This window comes from Mercenaria mercenaria, chromosome 17 (genome assembly GCF_021730395.1).
Source record: "Mercenaria mercenaria strain notata chromosome 17, MADL_Memer_1, whole genome shotgun sequence".
Taxonomy (NCBI): Eukaryota; Metazoa; Mollusca; class Bivalvia; order Venerida; family Veneridae; genus Mercenaria; species Mercenaria mercenaria.
This window is the reverse complement of record NC_069377.1, coordinates 52,460,327-52,483,574: the sequence shown is the minus strand read 5'-3', so window position 1 is coordinate 52,483,574 and position 23,248 is coordinate 52,460,327. Positions and strand designations below refer to the sequence as shown.

General features: G+C 36.6%; 1 protein-coding gene across 1 annotated transcript in view; it reads left to right on the top strand.

Moving 5' to 3' along the window:
• LOC123536171 (prolyl 3-hydroxylase 1-like) overlaps positions 1-23,248 on the top strand; it is a 50,040-nt gene that overhangs the window by 20,490 nt on the left and 6,302 nt on the right. Inside the window, exons 9-16 of the mRNA XM_053527844.1 lie at positions 4,285-4,438; positions 5,365-5,443; positions 8,322-8,397; positions 8,657-8,792; positions 9,511-9,615; positions 11,951-12,057; positions 12,848-12,943; positions 22,556-22,706. Of these exons, the coding sequence (XP_053383819.1) occupies positions 4,285-4,438; positions 5,365-5,443; positions 8,322-8,397; positions 8,657-8,792; positions 9,511-9,615; positions 11,951-12,057; positions 12,848-12,943; positions 22,556-22,706 (904 nt within the window). The remainder of the gene's footprint in view (positions 1-4,284; positions 4,439-5,364; positions 5,444-8,321; positions 8,398-8,656; positions 8,793-9,510; positions 9,616-11,950; positions 12,058-12,847; positions 12,944-22,555; positions 22,707-23,248) is intronic.

Here is a 23,248-nt window from a genome sequence, read left to right as displayed (position 1 = left end):
TGATGAAATCTTGGTAAAGTTAGAAACTGGATCATATGGGACAAAAAACTGATACTTTATCCAGTCAAAGGGTAACTTTACCTACACTGTAGATTGTATATTCTCCTACTCGGTCAAAATGGTTTCTTTATTAAATCTAGGTCCAGTTCAAAACTTGATCATAAATAGTCAAAATCTTGGTTGCCAAAAAACTTGTTTATTCTCTAGCAGCTGATCTTCATGGTACATTGTCAGAATGTTTATTTTTGGGAAATTTAGGTCAGGATTGAAGTTAGGAGTTAAGATGCTGGAATTGCAGTTAATGTAACCTTATGGCTGTAGTCAAATCTTATTATCCCCCGACAAAAGTCGGGGGGATATAGTTTTGGCGTTGTCCATCCGTCCGTCCGGAGCGATATCTAGGAAATGGTTCGGAATATTTATTTAAAACTTCATATTCATGTTCACCACTATGAGTTCTTGCGGCCCGTCAAGTTTCAGTCAGATTGCCCAAGTAACACCAGAGTTATGGCCCTTAGAAGTTTCTAGTGTTAACTATATAGGGTACTATAAATATGGCAATTTCTGCATCATAACTTTTGATATATTTGACCTAGAACTATGAAACTTAAACAGAATTTAGATCACCATAATGTGGTTGTGTACACACAATTTCATTTGGATTTATTTGTAAATTAAGAGTTATTGCCCTTTAATTGTATAAAAATCCACATATTTGTACATAACAAACACCATTTGGTAGAATTTCATTAAATTTCTTTCATTCTTTTCCATGAACATTTATTGTAAACATGTGAAGTTGTGTACCCACACCTGGTCACCCCCTTACCTTGATCACCCTCCCCCCCCCCCCCCCCCCCCCCCCCCCCATCCCCCAACACCCTCTGCTCCCCCCCCCCCTTCCTTATTTTAGATTTTTTTCAAACAAACTTCATACACATGTTCACCACTATGAGGTTATGGTGCCCATCAAGTTTCAGACAGATTGCCCAAGTAACTCTAGAGTTATGGCCCTTAGAAGTTTCTAGTGTTAACTATATAGGGTACTATAGATCTATAGATATGGCAATTTCTGCATCATAACTTATATATTTGATCTAGAACTATGAAGCTCTAACAGAATTTAGAAATTTAGAGCACTATAATGTGGTTGTGCACAGCCAATTTTGTATGGATTTCTTTTGTAACTTCAGAGTTATTGCCCTTTAATTGTCTAAAAATCCACATATTTGTATACATAACAAACTTACCATTTGGCAGAATTTCATTAAATTTCTTTCATTCTTTTCTGTGAACATTTATTATAAACATGTGAAGTTGTACACCCACACCTGGTCACCCACTTGCCTTGGTCACACCCTCTCCCCCCCCCCAACCCCCCCCCCCCCCCCCCCCCCCCCCCCCACCAAATTTTTTTTTTTTTTTTTTTCATTTTTTTTTCATTTCTAAGTTTAGATTTTTTTCAAACCTTCCAAGTTGTACCATTCCCCCACCTCACTTCTCCACCCAGTCATGCCCACCACTGATCATGCATCCTCTGCCCCCCCCCCCCCCCCCCCCCTCCAACTTCACCCTTTTACCCTTCTTTTTTTTTTATGCCCCCGAAGGGAGGCATATAGTTTTTGAACTGTCTGTCGGTCTGTCGGTCTGTCCGCAATTTTCGTGTCCGGTCCATATCTTTGTCATCGATGGATGGATTTTCAAATAACTTGGCGTGAATGTGTACCACAGTAAGACGACGTGTCGCGCGAAAGACCCAGGTCCGTAGCTCAAAGGTCAAGGTCATACTTAGACATTAAAGGTCATTTTTCATGATAGTTGGGCGTGTCCGGTCCATATCTTTGTCATCCATGGATGGATTTTCAAATAACTTGGCATGAATGTGTACCACAGTAAGACGATGTGTCGCGTGGAAGACCCAGGTCCATAGCTCAAAGGTCAAGGTCACACTTAGACGTTAAAGGTCATTTTTCATGATAGTGCATTCGTGTCCGGTCCATATCTTTGTCATCCATGGATGGATTTTCAAATAACTTGGCATAAATGTGTACCACAGTAAGACGACGTGTCGTGCGCAAGACCCAGGTCCGTAGCTCAAAGGTCAAGGTCACACTTAGACGTTAAAGGTCATATTTCAACATAGTGCATTGATGGGCGTGTCCGGTCCATATCTTTGTCATTCATGCTTGGATTTTAAAAATATTGGGCATGGATGTGTACCACAGTAAGACGATGTGTCGCGCGCAAGACCCAGGTCCGTAGGTGAAAGGTCCTAAACTCTAACATTGGCCATAACTATTCATTCAAAGTGCCATCGGGGGCATGTGTCATCCTATGGAGACAGCTCTTGTTTTTTCATTTTTAATTTTCAATCAATATTTATAATCAACATGTGAAATTTTGTTTCCTTTCCCGTTCCCCTGCACCCCCACCCCCTAAAAAAATAAATATATACATATATCTTTATATATACATATATATAATTCCATTCCTTTCTTCTTTTTTTAAGTTGTTCAAACATTCAACATGTTAAGTTGTGACTGCACAAACCTTGCCAGCAGCCATGTTCAAGATACCTTACCTGTGTTCTCTTAAGGACATCTGTTCTTTTAAGTTCAAATGTACATGTTAAACAGCAACACCTGGTGCCAAACCACTCAAAGACAATATTTCGTTCCAATTAAACTTCAAGCTCACATTTCAATTAACTGCATTTAATTTTAAAAGCTAAGCTTATTACAGTAAGCATATCCCATTCAAAATAAATTCTTTAGCAGGGGTCACGCTGTCGATCGCCACTTGAGCCATTTGCGACAAAAAATTAAATGTGGCTCCGAAATTGGCGAAAATGGCCCGAAGCTAGGTCTGTCTGCAAAACTACGAATATTGCCAGTTTTACGAACCAAAAGGTGTGAAAAATCGATAATCTGTGTAGACACAACATCCGTTATTGAAAAGGAGGGAGCCAATTTGCAATTTTTTTTTATTTGATCAGGCAGTTAATTGGCAATAATTAGATTATTGAATAACAAACTGGATAATTATAATCTTCATTTAGTGCACTTATACGATTTTATGAGCAGTCAGCCGTTAGACAAATTTTCTATGATTGCCGAGGGTTAGTTTGGGCAAAAACAAATAAAAATGCTTTAGACAAGCAGAAATTGTAAGTATTGAACAGCTATGATGATAGAAAAGCAATAAAACATAGGTATTTTATCAAATATTTAATTCTAACTTACGTTTTCCGAATTTGTCACCAATTTTCGCGACCATGATTTTTGGATATTTCTGTCATTTCTGACCAGATTTTTTAGTGCAATCTTAATAAAAAGCCAATAAAAAGTCTACATTTAAGAAAAATATGACAAATGTTGCAAAAGGAGCTCTTATTTTGAAGTAATTTTCGAGAATAAAACATGAGAAGGCATTGAACCCCACCCACTTATAGGCAATGTGCAAAATAAGACACTGTTTTTTTTTTAAACAATTTTTTTTTTCTTTTTTGACATCTTTATTTTAAATGTGACTTTCAGAATTTTTTTTATTAAATGGCAGATGTTTTATAAAAATGATGATTTTAGAAAATAACAAATTGATTTTCTAAATAGCTTTTTAAAGGGTTACTAAGAAATATGTTATAACTACATTAATTTCCTGAGTAGTATGAGTACTTTGGTTCATATAATGTAGTCCTACAAGAACGTCAATGCTATGTGCTCCGCCGTTGTTGGCCTCATAATTTTATCTATGGAAAAAGCAGTGGCTCAGAGCAAAAAATTCCCAGTGTGACCCCTGCTTTAGTCAGGATCAAAGTATCATACATTTATTATGTACTCTTTTAATTAAACATTTGTTTTCTGTTAAATTGATTTTGACTAATGAAATTATTTGCTTCTTATTAACATCCTTAACTTTTTGCCAGATATATCTTTTTGCCATTCCTCACCACAAACCCTTTCGGCGGGGGATACCAATTCATCGAATTTGCTTGTTAAAACCTTATTTACACTTGATGTCCCATTGTTTACTTTAAGCTCATGGAAACTAGTCAGAATGTTTTTCTTAATGGTACTTCTGTCATGTCTGAAGCAAAGCTGTCTTGTATTCTGAGGTGAGCGATACAGGATCTTTATGATTGTCTTTTGTTTCAAGTTATAGCTCTCAATCTTAGTGAATTTGTCTTTTATCAAAACTTTCCAAACCAGTATATATTGAATATGAGTTAAACCATAACCCAGAATTAAATGATAGACATTGTAACTTAAGATTTCATACTTACAGCTTGTGAAAATGGATGATGGTTATGAGATATCGATGCGGTTATTGCTTAGAGCAGCTGATGTGATGAAGGCTTTTACTGCAGCATATTTCAGCCAATCAGGACTCGTGGTACATGAAGTCAAGGTTAACTGTTGGTCAGCAGGTGCAAAATTAGGTTTGTATAAAATTTAGAGGTTTGATTAATGGTTGGAATAGAATTGACAGTACAAAATAATATGTCTTTATCTATTGAACATAACTTTATGTATTTATTACATTGCTTGCTGAAAATCATCAAACTTTTAAACGATTGACACATCTTGGCTGGAGTTGCCTTCATGGCAGGGTGGTTTAGGTCACTGACCAGGTCACTTGTCCTTCACAGCTGTACGTTGAACTTTGCTGGCGGTGTAGAATTTGAAACCATCCATCTGCATTAAGGAAGATCAGTGATTGTACCCAGGTGCCTGCTGTTACCTTAAGTAATGCTCAGAGGGGCAACTTGGGGTCTTTCTCCACCATCAGAAGCTGAAAAGTTGCAGTATGGCCTGAAATTGCGTGCTGGTGATGGTAAACCAAACAAAAAATCTTGACTTCAGTTTGAAATAATGTACTTGTCTATCTTCCAATCTTGAGATGCTGGCTTATAAGCCTTTGTGCACTTGATATTGAAAACACTGGGTGAAAGTACATGGAAATTAAAGATCAACCAATTGAAGTTGTAAGTTTTCTGGATTTTTTCAGAATTTCAGGCATTTTTTTATTTTGTTTTACATCAATAAGAATTTTCCCAAGATGTAGTTGTCTTAGCTTGTAAAGCACTTCTAGAATTGTACTTTATGTAACTACCTTGAGATATTGATTCTGCAATTAGTTATGAGGTAAAACATGAATAAAATATAATCAGTTTGTAAGTTTCTTTATCAAAACTTTCAGTTCAGCTTCTTTCAACTCTTTATCTTAAAAGTGATTGATTTCCAATGTTATTGCTAACATGTAAAAAATGTTAAACCATTATATTAAGCTGACATATAAATACTGAAAAATAATTCGGACTACTTTCATACTTTCACCGTTCCTGTTGACTTTATTTTCCTGCAGATGATGCTCTGCCCTCCGGGTGTATCCTACAAGAAAATGGAGAATGTAAAAGTGGCCAAGATGTCATTGGTGATTATATGTAAGTTGAAATTTTTTCAGATGTGACCTGCAAGTAGTAGTCAAGTAGTTAATGGGTATTTAGTGTAAACAATACTTAGATAATAATGGAAGGACTGGTATGGTTCTTGGGTCTGTAGAGAAGTATGATAGTTTGGACTGTAGATAAGTATGGTAGTACTGGTGTGGTTCTATGGACTGTAGATAAGTATGATAGAACTGGTACAGTTCTTTGAACAGTCAGACAAAGACTTGTTGTGTTGGTACCTGGACTAGAGACCTACTAAGACTAAAATTCTTAGCTATACATCCATTGACAAATATGCATTTTTTTTAATGATTGACCTTGTTTTCATATTTTTGAAGCTACTGTAATGATATTTGAATCATATTTGCAGATCTGTAACAAAAACTTTTCTTCTAACAAGCTCTCGACGGGCATATTTTGTGAGTATGGCACCTTTGGGTTGGGTCGGTAGATAATCATGGTAGTATTGGTATGATTCTCGGACAGTAGATTAATATCATACTTATTTTATCAGAAGTTTTGTTAACCAACTAAAAGGAAAGATAGAAATCAAAAAGGTTTACTTATTATGTATAAAAAATTCAGTGAGATTTTCTTTAAAGCTCATATAACTTTAATGAAAGTTGTTTCGTTAGCTCACCAGTCACAAAGTGACAAGGTGAGCTTTTGTGATCGCGCGGCGTCCGTGGTCCATCGTCCGTGCGTGCGTCCGTAAACTTTTGCTTGTGACCACTCTAGAGGTCACATTTTTCATGGGATCTTTATGAAAGTTGGTCAGAATGTTCACCTTGATGATATCTAGGTCAGGTTCAAACTGGGTCACGTGCCTTCAAAAACTAGGTCAATAGGTCTAAAAATAGAAAAACCTTGTGACCTCTCTAGAGGCCATTTATTTCACAAGATCTTCATGAAAATTGGTCAGAATGTTCATCTTGATGATATCTAGGTCAAGTTCGAAACTGGGTCACGTGCCATCAAAAACTAGGTCAATAGGTCAAATAATAGAAAAACCTTGTGACCTCTCTAGAGGCCATACTTGTGAATGGATCTCCATAAAAATTGGTCAGAATGTTGACCTTGATGATATCTAGGTCAAGTTCGAAAGTGGGACACATGCCATCAAAAAGTAGGTCAGTAGGTCAAATAATAGAAAAACCTTGTGACCTCTCTAAAGGCCATATTTTTTATGGGATCTGTATGAAAGTTGGTCAGAATGTTTATCTTGATGATATCTAGGTCAAGTTCGAAACTGGGTCTTGTGCGGTCAAAAACTAGGTCAGTAGGTCTAAAAATAGAAAAACCTTGTGACCTCTCTAGAGGCCATATATTTCATGAGATCTTCATGAAAATTGGTCAGAATGTTCACCTTGATGATATCTAGGTCAAATTCGAAAGTGGGTCACGTGCCTTCAAAAACTAGGTCAGTAGGTCAAATAATAGAAAAACCTTGTGACCTCTGTAGAGGCCATATTTTTAATGGGATCTGCATGAAAATTGGTCAGAATATTCATCTTGATGATATCTAGGTCAGGTTCGAAACTGGGTCAACTGCGGTCCAAAACTAGGTCAGTAGGTCTAAAAATAGAAAATCCTTGTGACCTGCCTAGAGGCCATATTTTTCAATGGATCTTCATGAAAATTGGTCAGAGTGTTCACCTTGATGATATCTAAATCAAATTTGAAACTGGGTCACATGCGGTCCAAAACTAGGTCAATAGGTCAAATAATAGAAAAACCTTGTGATCTCTCTAGAGGCCATACTTGTGAATGGATCTCCATAAACATTGGTCAGAATGTTCATCTTGATGATATCTAGGTCAAGTTCGAAAGTGGGTCACATGCCATCAAAAAGTAGGTCAGTAGTCAAATAATGAAAAAACGGTGTGGCCTCTCTAGAGGCCATATTTTTCGTGGGATCTGTATGAAAGTTGGTCCGAATGTTTATCTTGATGATATATAGGTCAAGTTTGAAACTGGGTCAACTGCAGTCAAAAACTAGGTCAGTAGGTCTTGAAATAGAAAAACCTTGTGACCTCTCTAGAGGCCATACCCTTGAATGGATCTTAATGAAAATTGGTCTCTAGAGGCCATATTTTTTATGGGATCTGTATGAAAGTTGGTCTGAATGTTCACCTTGATGATATCTAGGTCAAGTTTGAAACTGCGTCACATGCCTTAAAAAACTAGGTCAGTAGGTCAAATAATTAAAAAACCTTGTGACCTCTCTAGAGGCCATACTTTTCATGGGATCTGTATGAAAGTTGGTCTGAATGTTCATCTTGATGATATCTAGGTCAAGTTTGAAACTGGGTCAACTGCGGTCAAAAACTAGGTCAGTAGATCTAAAAATAGAAAAATCTTTTGACCTCTCTAGGGGCCATATTTTTCAATGGATATTCATGAAAATCGATCTGAATGTTCACCTTGATGATATCTAGGTCAGTTTTGAAACTGGGTAACGTGCGGTCAAAAACTAGGCCAGTAGGTATAAAAATAGTAAAACCTTGTGACCTCTCTAGAGGCCATATTTTTCATGAGATCTTCATGAAAATTAGTGAGAATGTTCACCTTGATGAGATCTAGATAAAATTCAAAACGGGGTCAGGTACCTTCGAAAACTAGGTCAATAGGTCAAATAATAGAAAAACCTTGTGACCTCTCTAGAGACCATATTTTTCAATGGATCTTCATGAAAATTGGTCAGAATTTTAATCTTGATAATATCTAGGTCAAGTTCAAAACTGGGTCACATGAGCTCAAAAACTAGGTCACTATGTCAAATTATAGAAAAATCGACGTCACACTCAAAACTGGGTCATGTGGGAAGAGGTGAGCGATTCAGGACCATCATGGTCCTCTTGTTTTTTTCAAGGGCTGTAGCCTACCTCACAGACATGGTGGATAGCACTGGACAATTCTACTTTACAGATGAAAATGATCAAGTTCAGGTAATGCATTATTTCAGTTAACATTGAGCATTTTAACAATTAGGAAATCTGGTTGTCATTTTGATAATCTTGATCACATGTACAGTATATTTTCTGTTTGTGTTTGCAACAGTATTTCCTCTGGCTGGTGAATATGTACTGTGTTTAGGTTGATGTTTTTAAAGAATGAAAGTGTATGGGTGTTTTGTTGTGTTTTGCGGACAAACAGCTAAGCCCTTTGATTTTTACTTTGATTGGTTTTATTTATTCTTTATTTCAGTCCAGTATACAACCTTTATGTGGACTGATGTTGGGGTTCTCGTCTAATGATAAACACCAAGTTAACCTCCCCTGGAAACATGAGAGATGTGCTATAGTTATCTCCCTTACAACAGATAAACAGTTACAGAATATAGGTATAAAAGACATACGCTTTTCTTTTGTTAAGTTTTTTTCTGTTAGTTGGAAATTAATGAAACTTTGCTTGGCTGTTTTTTCCTGTCTTAGGTGGTCCTCTTCCAGTCATGTGTGAATGGTTCTGCTTGGTTGCGTGTAAGGGCTATCACACATAAAATAGAAAAACGTTCAAACAGCATCTCTTAGAACACTGCTTTGATTTTGGAATAATTTCATAGTGACCAGCTATCAAGGTTACTAAAATTATTATGATTAGCCAGAAACATGGCTGCCAGGAAGCTCCCTACATGCATATTGTGGAAACTTAAAAGCATTGTCTCATGAGAGATTGTTTTCCAGAATTCAAAATAACTTTCTAATTTGACTCTCTGCCAGAATTGTTAAAATTATTCTGATTCCTGCCCCCCCCCCCCACCCCCAAAACACACACACACACACACACACACACACAACACACACACACACACACACACACACAAAATGGATGCCAGAGAGCATGGCAACTTTTTCCTCACAGAAATGCTTCTAGGATGACCAATCTGTGCAAATTATTGATGATATTCAGATTTGTCAAAAAGCATGGCAGTCAAAGCTAAAAATAGAAGAGTCTTCATTTTTTCATCACATCATTAACACCACTGCCTTGTTATGTAAAGCCTGTATTTTAGGAACATGTCTTTATGCATCTGTACACATGTAGTTCATGTTTTGTTACAGAAATAGATAAAGCAAAGGATACACTGTCTGACTTGGAAAAGCAACGTGTGGAAGAGTTCATGAATGCTGACAATGCAGATATACTGCAGGAATTTCACAGTCAAGGTATAGTCAATCTACTACACTAACTTTATCGCAGCCAAAATTCTGCTTCAAGATTTCAATAAAGCTAGACATGTTGGTGGGAGGATAAACATGTTTTGCAGAAGTGAAATATACTGCTAAAAATAACAAGTGTTTTGAAAAAGTTACACATACATTTTTAATTCTTCAATCATAAGAAATTTTGTGCCCCCACCACTTGGTGCAGGGGGCATACAGATTTGGTCTTGTCCGTCATTCCGAAAAAGTTTGTGACGCGCCTAGGTCAAAAAGTATTTGACATAAATTGATGAAACATTGAGTCTTTATCATGAAAAGAAATTGCGCACATATTTTTCGTCCTGCTCTGTCCCATATTTTCAGAGTTATGGCTCCTGAAAAATGCACATTTTCACCTTGTGACATGCCTAGCTCAAAAAAGTTTTTCTTATAAATTGATGAAACCTTGCCTGAGTCTTTATCATGATATGAACTTGTGCACCTCCTATTTTTCACCTGCCTTTTCACTTGAAATAGTAAAAAATGCACATTTTCACCTTGTGACGCGCCTTGCTAAAAAAATATTTGATATAAATTGACGAAAGCTTGCATGAGTCTTTATTATGATATAAACTTGCACGCCTTCTATTTTTCATCTGGCTCCACCTCCTATTTCAAAAGTTATCATCCCTGAAATAGTCAAAAATGCACAATTTCACCTAATGATGTGCCTAGCTCAAAAAGTATTTGATGTAAATTCGTGAAACCTTGCATGAGTCTTTATGATGTGGCGTTGCACACGTGGCATTCTTCTTGAGATTTTAGCACTAATTACAGAGTGAAGGCCCTTGAAATAGCCAAAATAGTGGATTTTTTGTTTGTGATGCTCATAGCTCAAAAAGTATATGGCCTAGAATAATGAATCCTTTATGTAAAATGTTTGTTTAGGCTATACACACTTAAGACTGCAAACATTTGAATTATTGTCCCTTATTTTTGACAAATGTACCAGTGGGGGCACACCCTGTGTCCTACAGACACATTCTAGTTCATTTTTAGCTCGACTATTTATAGAATAGTAGAGCTATTGGACTCGCCCATGCGTTGGCGTCCGCGTCCCGATTTGGTTAAGTTTTTATATGTAAGCTGGTATCTCAACAACCACTTGTGGGAATGGATTGAAACTAAGCAGAAAATTATGCCTCTTTTTTAACTTAGAAATTTTTGCTTAAGGTTTTGTATGTAGGCTGGTATCTCAGTACTCACTAATTGGAATGGATTGAAACTTCACACACTTGTACACTGTCATGATCTGACATGCACAAAGCAGGTCCCATAACTTTATTTTGCTTTTTTACAAAATTATACCCCTTTTTCAACATAGAAATTTTTGGTTAAGTTTTTGTATGTAAGCTGGTATCTCAGTATCCACTAATGGGAAAGGATTGAAACTTCACACTTGTTCACTGTCATGATATGACATGCAGTGCAAAGAGTCAATAACTCAACTTTGCATTTTACAAAGTTATGGCCTTTTTAAACTTAGGAGTTTTGGGTTAAATTCTTATATGTAAGCTGGTATCTCAGTACCTACTAATGGGAATGGATTGAAACTTCACACACTTGTCCACTGTCATGAGCTGATAAGCACTATGCAGGTTCCATAACCCTATTTTGCTTTTTTTAGATTATGCCCCTTTTTCGACTTTCGTATTTATTCAATCAACAAGGCTGTTGAATAGTCCAGCATTGCTGTCCTCCGACAGCTCTTGTTTATATGCCTGTTTGAAAAACAGTGTGACTTATGTTTTAACCATTTATAGGCGGGCGGGGCTGGGTGTGGAAGGCAGAAAAAATCAGTGTCTGCTCTAACTGGAGTATGTTGAATTGCTGAAAAAAGTTGTTCTTTTTTGCTTGGTAACTCAACTAATTTCTTAGCTCACCTGAGCACGAAGTGCTCAAGGTGAGCTTTTGTGATCTCCCTGTGTCCGTCATCGTCCGTCGTCAACAATTTGACTGTTAACACAGTGGAGGTCACAATTTTGACATAATCTTAATGAAACTTGGTCAGAGTGTTACCCTCAATAAAATCTAGAACGAGTTCAATATTGGGTCATCTGGGGTCAAAAACTAGGTCACCAGGTCTAATCAACATTTGAAACATGTAGCACATATTACTCAGGTGAGCGTTCCAGGGTCATCATGTTTTTGATATCTACCAAACTTACATGGACTACATGCAATTTTCATTTACCACTGGCAATTTACAAGTTTTAAAATTTAGCACTGATCTTTTCATAGGCACCTCTAGCAGGTTAAAATGCTGGTTTGATAAGTTTAAGTATGTTTTCTCATATAGGTGTGAAAATAACACAGAAGGGAGATGACCTACAGGGAAAGGAAAGATTTGTTGCTGATGGGTTAGTTACACAGGAAGAATGTGAAACTCTTATACAGCTTGCTAAAGTGAGTATTACTGTCACTGTCGTCTCCTGTTTAACATATTTTGAAACATTATAATCCCTTGTTTAATATATTTTGAAACACAATAATTTGAAGGTATTGTCATTTTGCTTGATTGTGTTAGGTCATATCTTGTAGGCAATGATGTAACAGCCTGATAAAGATCAACAGGTACCACTTCTTGATACTGGAGGTTTTTTTTACTGCTTGATACATATGTTAATCTTGTATTATTCCTACAAATACAGGACAATTCAAAATCCAGTAATGCCTGAAAAAGATTATCTGCAAGGCAAAATGCATTTCTGAATTTAAAGAGTCTTGGTCTGTGTCATATATAAGAAATATTGGTGAAGTCATAAAGAGTTCAAATGATTGTTTAACTCATATAATGCATTTGAGCCGTGCCATGGGAAAATCAACATAGTGGCTTTGCGACCAGCATGGATCCAGACCAGCCTGCACATCCGCGCAGTCTGGTCAGGATCCATGCTGTTCGCTAACCGTTTCTCTAATTGCAGTAGGCTTTAAAAGCGAACAGCATGGATCCTGGCCAGACTGCGCGGATGCGCAGGCTGGTCTGGATCCATGCTGGTCGCAACGCCACTATGTTGGTTTTATGTTGGGTAATATTTTTGGGAGAGGGGGTGTCAGAAAGGTGAATGTGTAGTACTGGTTTATTTAGAAAACTGGAAGATAAGTACATACAAAAAAAGAAAAAAGTCAGCGAAATAATTGTAGGTTTATAAACACAATATAATGATTTGCATGCATAGTTTTGGTATGTTTACAGCGTGAAGGTGTATCAGGGGATGGTTATAGGGGCCGTGTGTCCCCTCATACTGACCATGAGATATTCACAGGTCTTGACATAGCTCATGGGGAACAGGTATTCCTTAGTTGGGGAACTTATACCTGTGTATTACTTATCCAAGCTATTTCTGTATTTTCTATCTTAAGAAATGTGTGGTTCCTAAAATATGTTCAGACATTCCTAGTCAAACGCTCCTAAAATCTGTTCTTTTTTATTAATGGACGGGTTTTTAGCTCACCTGTCACAAAGTGACAAGGTGAGCTTTTGTGATCGCGCGGTGTCCGTCGTCCGTCCGTGCGTCCGTCCGTCCGTAAACTTTTGCTTGTGACCACTCTAGAGGTCACATTTTTCATGGGATCTTTATGAAGTTGGTCAGAATGTTCATCTGATGATATCTAGGTCAAGTTCGAAACTGGGTCACGTGCCATCAAAACTAGGTCAGTAGGTCTAAAAATAGAAAAACCTTGTGACCTCTCTAGAGGCCATATATTTCACAAGATCTTCCTGAAAATTGGTCAGAATGTTCACCTTGATGATATCTAGGTCAAGTTCGAAACTGGGTCACGTGCCTTCAAAAACTAGGTCAGTAGGTCTAAAAATAGAAAAACCTTGTGACCTCTCTAGAGGCCATATAGTTTACAAGATCTTCATGAAAATTGGTCAGAATGTTCACCTTGATGATATCTAGGTCAAGTTCGAAACTGGGTCACGTGCCTTCAAAAACTAGGTCAGTAGGTCAAATAATAGAAAAACCTTGTGACCTCTCTAAAGGCCATATTTTTCATGGGATCTGTATGAAAGTTGGTCTGAATGTTCATCTTGATGATATCTAGGTCAAGTTTGAAACTGGGTCACGTGCGGTCAAAAACACGGTCAGTAGGTCTAAAAATAGAAAAACCTTGTGACCTCTCTAGAGGCCATATTTTTCATGGGATCTGTATGAAAGTTGATCTGAATGTTCATCTTGATGATATCTAGGTTAAGTTCGAAAATGGGTCACGTGCCGTCAAAAACTAGGTCTGTAGGTCAAATAATAGAAAAACCTTGTGACCTCTCTAAAGGCCATATTTTTCATGGGATCTGTATGAAAGTTGATCTGAATGTTCATCTTGATGATATCTAGGTCAAGTTCGAAACAGGGTCATGTGCGGTCAAAAACTAGGTCAGTAGGTCTAAAAATAGAAAAACCTTGTGACCTCTCTAGAGGCCATACTTGTGAATGGATCTCCATGAGAATTGGTCAGAATGTTCACTTGATGATATCTAGGTCAAGTTTGAAAACTGGGTCACGTGCCGTAAAAAACTAGGTCAGTAGGTCAATAATAAAAAAACCTTGTGACCTCTCTAGAGGCCATACTTTTCATGGGATCTGTATGAAAGTTGGTCTGAATGTTCATCTTGATGATATCTAGGTCAAGTTTGAAACTGGGTCAACTGCGGTCAAAAACTAGGTCAGTAGGTCTAAAATTATTAAAATCTTTTGACCTCTCTCGAGGCCATATTTTTCAATGGATCTTCATGAAAATTGATCTGAATGTTCACCTTGATGATATCTGGTTCAATTTCGAAACTGGGTCACGTGCGGTCAAAAACTAGGCCAGTAGGTATAAAAATAGAAAAACCTTGTGACCTCTCTAGAGGCCATATTTTTCATGAGATCTTCATGAAAGTTAGTGAGAATGTTCACCTTGATGATATCTAGGTAAAGTTCAAAACAGGGTCACATACCTTCGAAAACTAGGTCAATAGGTCAAATAATAGAAAAACCTTGTGACCTCTCTAGAGACCATATTTTTCAATGGATCTTCATGAAAATTGGTCAGAATTTTTATCTTGATAATATCTAGGTCAAGTTCAAAACTGGGTCACATGAGCTCAAAAACTAGGTCACTATGTCAGATAATAGAAAAAACGACGTCATACTCAAAACTGGGTCATGTGGGAAGAGGTGAGCGATTCAGGACCATCATGGTCCTCTTGTTGAATCATACCGTACTGTGTCATTTGTTTTTAATCCCCCGCCATATGTAGTTGGTGGGGGGGGTTATAGGAAAGGTTTCTGTTCGTCCATCCATAACAATTGTGTCTGCGTGGCAGGGGATGTAGCTGTCTTTCAGACTGCCTAATGTGTGTTATTATTGATAATATATTTGATTTAAATTATTTCATTGCAAAAAGCACTAGAAAAGTTCTTGTATGTATCATAGTTTTGGATGCTAAATTCAGTTTAATGAGAGAAAATGTAGGTTGATCGGCAACTCATTTGGGTATCGGAATAGTATTCTGAGGCCTAGAGATGAGATTGAATCAAAGTCTGGTTCTAAATATTTCTCTTTCTGCATCATTAAGCACTCAATAGAGGCCCATAATTGCAGTACATGGTTATTTTAACAGCACATTTATCTATATTATAGTATACTCTGAAATTCTAGAACAGATTTGTCCTATTGGGAAAAATGTCACTATTTCAGATTTCGGTCATAATTGGGGACTTAACATGGGAGGCCCGAGATCCCTGGTCTGAGAGTCCCTGGCTTACTCTGTGACACATGCAGAAAAGGACTTTAATTATGTCTCCCCCAGGAGACATATTGTTTTTGCCCTGTCCGTCCGTCCATACGTCACACTTCATTTCCGAGCAATAACTGGAGAACCACTTGACCTAGAACCTTCAAACTTCATAGGGTTGTAGGGCTGCTGGAGTAGATGACCCCTATTGTTTTTGGGTCACTCCGTCAAAGGTCAAGGTCACAGGGGCCTGAACATTGAAAACCATTTCCGATCAATAACTAGAGAACCACTTGACCCAGAATGTTGAAACTTCATAGGATAATTGGCCATGAAGAGTAAATGACCCCTATTGATTTTGGGGTCACTCCGTCAAAGGTCAAGGTCACAGGGGCCTGAACATTGAAAACCATTTCCGATCAATAACTAGAGAACCACTTGACCCAGAATGTTGAAACTTCATAGGATGATTGGTCATGAAGAGTAGATGACCCCTATTGATTTTGGGGTCACTCCGTCAAAGGTCAAAGTCACAGGGGCCTGAACATTGAAAACCATTTCCGATCAATAACTAGAGAACCACTTGACCCAGAATGTTGAAACTTCATAGGATGATTGGTCATGAAGAGTAGATGACCCTTATTGATTTTGGGGTCACTCCATCAAAGGTCAAGGTCACAGGGGCCTGAACATGGAAAACCATTTCCGATCAATAACTAGAGAACCACTTGACCCAGAATGTTGAAACTTCATAGGATGATTGTACATGCAAAGTAGATGACCCCTATCGATTTTGGGGTCACTCCATTAAAGGTCAAGGTCACGGGCCTGAACATTGAAAACCATTTCCAGTCAGTAACTTGAGAACCACTTGACCCAGAATGTTGAAACTTAATAGGATGATTGGTCATGCAGAGTAGATGACCCCTAACGATTTTGGGGTCACTCTGTGAAAGGTCAAGGTCACAGGGGCCTGAACATTGAAAACCATTTCTGGTCAGTAACTTGAGAATCACTTGACCCAGAATGATGAAACATCATAGGATGATTGGTCATGCAGAGTAGATGACCCCTCTAACGATTTTAGGGTCACTCTGTTAAAGGTCAAGGCCACAGGGGCCTGAACATGGAAAACCATTTCCAGTCAATAACTTGAGAACCTCTCGACCCAGAATGTTGAAACTTAATAGGATGATTGTTCATGCAGAGTAAATGACCCCTATTGTTTTTGGGGTCACTCCGTTAAAGGTCAAGGTCACAGAGGCCTGAACATTGATAACCAGTTCCGATCAATAACTTGAGAACCACTTGACCCAGAATGTTGAAACTTAATAGGATGATTGAACATGCAGAGTAGATGACCCCTATTGATTTTGGGGTCAGTCTATTAAAGGTCAAGGTCACAGTGGCCTGTTCATGTAAAATCATTTTTTGGAAATAACTTGAGAACCACTTGACCTACAATGTTGAAACTTAATAGGATGATTGGACATGCAGAGTAGATGACCCCTATTTATTTTGAGGTCACTTGATCAAAGGTCAAGGTCACAGGAGCCTGAACAGTGACTTGAGAACCACTAGGCCAAGAGTGTTGAAATTTAGCGTAATGACTGGACATGCCAAGTAGATGATCCCTATTGCAGCCAACCATCAGTGTCTCTTTGACTTTCGCTCCTGACCCCTATTGACTTCTTGCCTATAGGACTTTGCATTGGGGGAGACATGCGCTTTTTTACAAAAGCATTTTCTAGTTTTTGTCATGAAATTTAATGATGTTGTTGGATCTAGTTTTATTGTTAGAAACAAAATTATCTGAAAGTTACTGTTATTACTTATTGTTAACTGATACTTAACTGATATCTGTTTGAATAATAAAATCTCGGATTATACTGTTATGATATGGTACTTTCGCAATAGATTCACATGCCTGTTCATTTGTTTTTCAGATTACTAAATTTTTTGCTATGTTTTCTTTCATGTTTTCCGTAATTCAAAGAACAATGCAGTTATACATAAAAGTTTCAGTCTAGGTCAGAGATTCAGTGTATAACACCATGATAACCTGTCTGTTCAATACATATAGGAACCACACATTTTGCTTTATCCAGATATTCTGTGAACTCATTCTTTTTGTGATGTAAAGTGACATATTTAAAACAAAAAGCTAAGATGTGGTAAAATGGATAAATGAATTCTTACAAGTCTTATTGCATCTTATGTAGTTTTAATCATTATTTTCTGTTTTAAAAGGGACGTGTTTCCAGATTAATTTCAGAATATCATGATTTCAAAAAAAAAAAAAAAAAAGAAAAATGTGAAAAGGTCTGGGATATATTTTGAACTATAAATCATATTTTATCGCTTTGACATCAGATGCATTTAAATTTCCAAAATTTTACCTCATATAAAAAATACTTATGTATTCTAGGTACAATTTCTACTCTAGGAAAGTTTTGTATTCTCAGATCCAGGTTATTAATATCTATGTGTATGAATTTTGATATTCTACATCATGTTTTTGTACCATTTGATGTTAAGTTACCAGTTTAACATCACATACATTTTTCGTATTAGTATGTGTAATATCCTGATGAAAGAGTTAGCCAATATGTTAATGTGATGAAATCAGTCAAATAAAATTTACATATACATGTATCTTGGTTTTGAAGTACCTGCCACACAATATTACATCAAATGTATGCTGCGTAAATAACTATATTGAAAGCTTATATATTACAGACTACACACATATATATTTCCTGGAACTCTCTGAATCACACACTGTAAATATTTTATTTGCAATTATGATTTAAAGAATTTTGAAAAAAAAAGACTAATATCTGAAGGCATGTCCCTTTTACATAAAAAAATTGAGATTGAGAAACAAAAACAGAATGATTTTACAGAATGTAGTCAGTTTTCTAAGTGGTCAGTTCTTAAGGCCATGATAAACTTTGGATAAGGAGATGGGCCTCTGCAGTTACAAATCTGTTTGCTCTAATTTTCATAATTGCCTCAGACCACAAAGTTAAATCCAAACAAAAATAAATTTCCAGTTTTTGAAATGTATAAATTTTGGAATCCATGTAGGTCAAAACCTCAACATTTTATGCCTACAAAATTAAAAGATTTCATAGTGACCAAAAAATTTTAGATGAAACAAAAAAGTAGATTTTGAACAGGAAATTTGAAAATTATAAACAACTTTATTGTGGCCTTAATTATTGTACATTTTCCTAATATTCGCCAGAAATGGGTGTTTGATGTATTTTCAGATAAAGTTATTTGGCTTTTTGCTTTTTAGCTCACCTGAGCACAAAGTGCTTAGGGTGAGCTAATGTGATTGCTCACAGTCTAGCTTCTGCCCGGCATCCGTCCGTCCGTCCATTCTTTCCTTTAAACAACATCTCCTCCTTAACCACCTGTCCAATTTTGATGAAACTTCACAGGGATGTTCCTTAGATGGTCTTCTTTAAAAATCATTCAAAGAATTGAATTCCATACAGAACTCTGGTTGTCTTGGCAACCGAAAGAAAAAACTTTAAAAATCTTCTTGTCCAAAACAACAGGTCCTAGGGCTTTGATATTTGGTATGTAGCATCATCTAGTGGTCCTCTACCAAGATTATTTAAATTATCCCCCTAGGGTCAAATATGGCTCCGCCCTGGAAGTCGCATGGTTTATATAGACTTGTATAGGTAAAACCATTGCCAATCAATAACTTGAGAACCACTTGACTCAGAATGTTGAAACTTCATAGGATGATTGGACATGCAGAGTAGATGACACCGATTCATTTTGGGTTCACTCCATCAAAGGTCAAGGTCACAGGGACCAGAACATGGAAATCCATTTCCAGTCAGTAACTTGAGAACCATTTGACCCAGAACCTTCAAACTTAATAGGATGATAGAACTTAACAGAGTAGATTACCCTTATCGTTTTTTGGGTCACTTAAGCAAAGGTCAAGGTCACAGGGGCCTGAACATGGAAAACTCTTTCTCATCAATAACTGGAGAACCACTTGACCCAAAACGTTGAAACTTCATAGGATGATTTGAGATGCAGAGTAGATGACCCCTAATTCTTTTGGGATGACTAAACCAAAAGTCAAGGTCACAGGGACCAGAACATGGAAAACTGTTTCCAATCCATTACATGCTGAGTAGGTGATCCTTATTGCAGTCGCCAACCATCAGTGTCTCTTTGACTTTCGCTCCTGTCCCCTATTGACTTCTTGCCTATTACTACCATGCATTGGGGGAGACATGCGCTTTTCTACAAAAGTGTCTAGTTGGTATGTAGTATTGTGTAGTAGTCCTTTACAAAGATTGTTCAAATTATCCACTGGGGTTAAAACTGGCCAGCCCAACAACTGAACTCAGGTGAGCGATATAGGGCCATCATGGCCCTCTTGTTCGCTTTTAGCACATACTGTGGAACAGGACATACTGGCTACAGTTTTCGTTTGACAGTTTTTTACGTAGTGACTTGATTAATTCATGTAATTAATGAAAAACAATTACTGGTATTGAAATATCTTCATACATGTTATATATCCAGTTTCACAGTATCTTCCATGTTTATGCTCCAAAATTCTTTCACTTGTGGAATTTTCAGCTCATTTGAGCTTGGGTTACCATTTCACTTAGTGCTTGCCATGTTGGATGTTTGATACCAGTTTTAAAGACGTTTTGTAAAATTTTATAACTACATTTTGTACAGATTTTCTGTTTTGAATATTCCTTTCAGAATACGACATAATTATGGCAACTTTATGGCCTGTTTACAGATGTGACATTTTACTCTGCTGTGATTTTCATCCTTCTCCATTTTAGCTCTTAGTTCATCTTTATATTATGTGATAAATTATTACTCTCCTTTTTCATGTTTCTTTATTGTAAGTTCATTTATCATTTCTAATGTAGATAGTGATTTATAGATAATTTATATATCATCTGCAATCATTTCTCAATCTGTATATCTTTTCTGCCTTGTCTACCATTTAGAAAGGTGTAACCAAGGGAGACGGCTACCAAAGTGACCAGTCTAGTAACCCGGCAACCACTAAATTTGTCTCCCCTTACACCAAATCGGAAAATTTTGAAGGGCTTAATATAAGTAAAAGTATCAAGGTTTGTACAATACTGCATTACCCCTCCCACCTCAATACCTTTGCCTGGGAATGCAAAACTACACAACACACCAGATGGTATTTTGTACATAATAGCTTACACACACTTAATAGTAACAGAATGTGTAAAGGCATGCAAACTGTCAAGAACTTCCTGCTTAAATATATTTTTAATTTTTTAAAAAATTTCTTTGATAAGTGAAAAACATGAGAAAAATACTTATTTAGTGTGTAACACGAGTATGATGACTTATTGAAAAGAACAGACTCTTATGGTATAGTTAAGTACTAGTAACAGATCTGAGTATATACAGATGTAGTATGAAAGTCAGAAACAGTGTTTTGTCAGGCTTTATTTGAAACCAAAACACTTACACAAAATAGTTAATGCTCAGTTATAAGTTGAAAGAGAAGCATTATAATATTTCTGCAATATTTTCATATTTAAAATTTTCACTGCCACAAAGTCTCAAGTTATTCAAGGAATATTACAGCTATGTATATAAATCATTACTTCGGCACTTTCCATTTCTGCTTGCTCATTTTTTTTTTCATTTTTTTTTTTTTTTTTTTTTTTTTTTTTGCTGTTTTAATTTCTCTTTTGTTTTCAGATTCTTTCATTATTCTGTTGTTGTTTTTTTAAACTAATGCAAATTTTTACTGAATGTTTAATTGTCAATATACATGGATGTGGGAAGTTGTGTTTTACTAACAGTTACCTACAGTAACTTTAAACATTGTTGCTTTGCTTTCAAGAGAGAAACCACTGTTAACAGCTGCATGTGAAGCAAAGTCTGCTTGTATCGTCAATAATAATTGTAACGTTTCCTTACTAATTACACGTTTCTTCTTTCTGCCTGTACAGCTGATTTTGAATCGAGACTGTGGCATAAGGGTTTTACAAGATTGTAGTTTGATATCTTGTATTTCTATAATAACTGTAACTCAGTCTTTAACTGTTTGGTTAGACTTATCATAAAAAAAAGATTTTTTAATTTTATGGACAGCTGTTATGCATCTTTCTACATACATTCAAAGTATGTTTACAGTTGACACTGTTAATGAAAAATCTAGTTATGTATTAGAGAAAGTAATGTTTGTACACTGCATCATGCTTTAATAGGTAATATAAAACACATTCGAGAGATGTACCGGTATATAAGTATTACCAGTAGTAAGTTTTAATGTAATGTAAAGGAATTCTTAAAAAGGCATTTTTACAGTCTTAAAGTTAAGATCATGATAGGATTGTTAGTCTTTATTTTGGAAATTGTTATTTCTTACGACAGGTCTACTTACAATCTGAACAAAAAAAAAAAAATCCAGTGGAATCCATATATACCAGAAAGCTTGAAAATTGAGACTACTCTAAACCAAAACCCCAGACATCAGAGACCACTCTAAATCAGGCCCTTGAAATCAGAAACCACCCAAAACTGAAACCCTTTAAATCAGAAACCAGTCTAAGCCCAGAAATCAGAAAGCACTGTAAGCCAGAACCCCATAAATCAGAAACCTCTGTAGATTGGAACCATCAATTAAGACACAGCTAAACTGAAAGCCCAAAAATGCCAGTCTAAGCCAGAACCCCCAAAATCAGAGACTACTCTAAACTGGAGCCCCTGGAATCAGAAATCACTCTAAACTAACACACCTGAAATAAGAAACCACATACTGTAAACCAGAACCACTGAATTCAGAAATGACCCTTAAGTCCAAAATCCCTAAATATATCAGAAACCATTCTAATCCGGAATACCTAAAAATCAGAAACCCCTCTAAATCAGAAATCATTCTAAACTGGGATCTGAATGAACAATGTCTTAATTCAGGAATAAGTTGCTTCTATTGGAACAAAAAAAAAACCCTTTAATCCTGATTGTAAAGACTGAACTTTGGTCTAATGGCTCTTTGGTATAGAAGGGTTCCACTGAACTTTAAATTTCGTTTCCAGTAAACTTATATAGATAAAACGATTCAAATGATTTGGAGTAGAACACATTTTGTTTGTTTGTTTATTACATTACAAATTTCTAATCTTTCAGCTGGTGAAGGAGAACTCTGTGCTACCAGGAACGCTACAGTTATTTCTAGATTCCAGTGAGCATGCTCGACTTTTGGTAGAAAAATATTTAAATTTGACACGACCACTGTACTTCGATTATACACACCTTGTATGTAGAACAGCAATAGATGGTAACTATTTTCATTTCATGTACATTTATTACCTTAACTATTGAAAATTATCTGAAATCCAAGCTATTGTTTTCACTTTTAATGTCCAAGTTCATTTTACACAAGTTTTGCATGTAAGCATGATTTTATGAAACTACTCCATATAAGTCTTTGGCATCATTTGTTGAGCTCACATTATCAGATTCCATTACTCTGACATATCTTTAACAAAATGATGTTTTTTATCCCCCGACGAAAGTCGGAGGGATATAGTTTTGGCGTTGTCCGTCCGTCTTTCCGTCCGTCCGTCCGGAGCCATATCTAGGAAATGGTTGGGAATATTTATATATTACTTCATACACATGTTCACCACTATGAGTTTTTGCGGCCCGCCAAGTTTCAGTCAGATTGCCCTAGTAACACCAGAGTTATGGCCCTTAGAAGTTTCTAGTGTTAACTATATAGGGTACTATAAATATGGCAATTTCTGCATCATAACTTTTGATATATTTGACCTAGAACTATGAAACTTAAACAGACTTTAGATCACCATAATGTGGTTG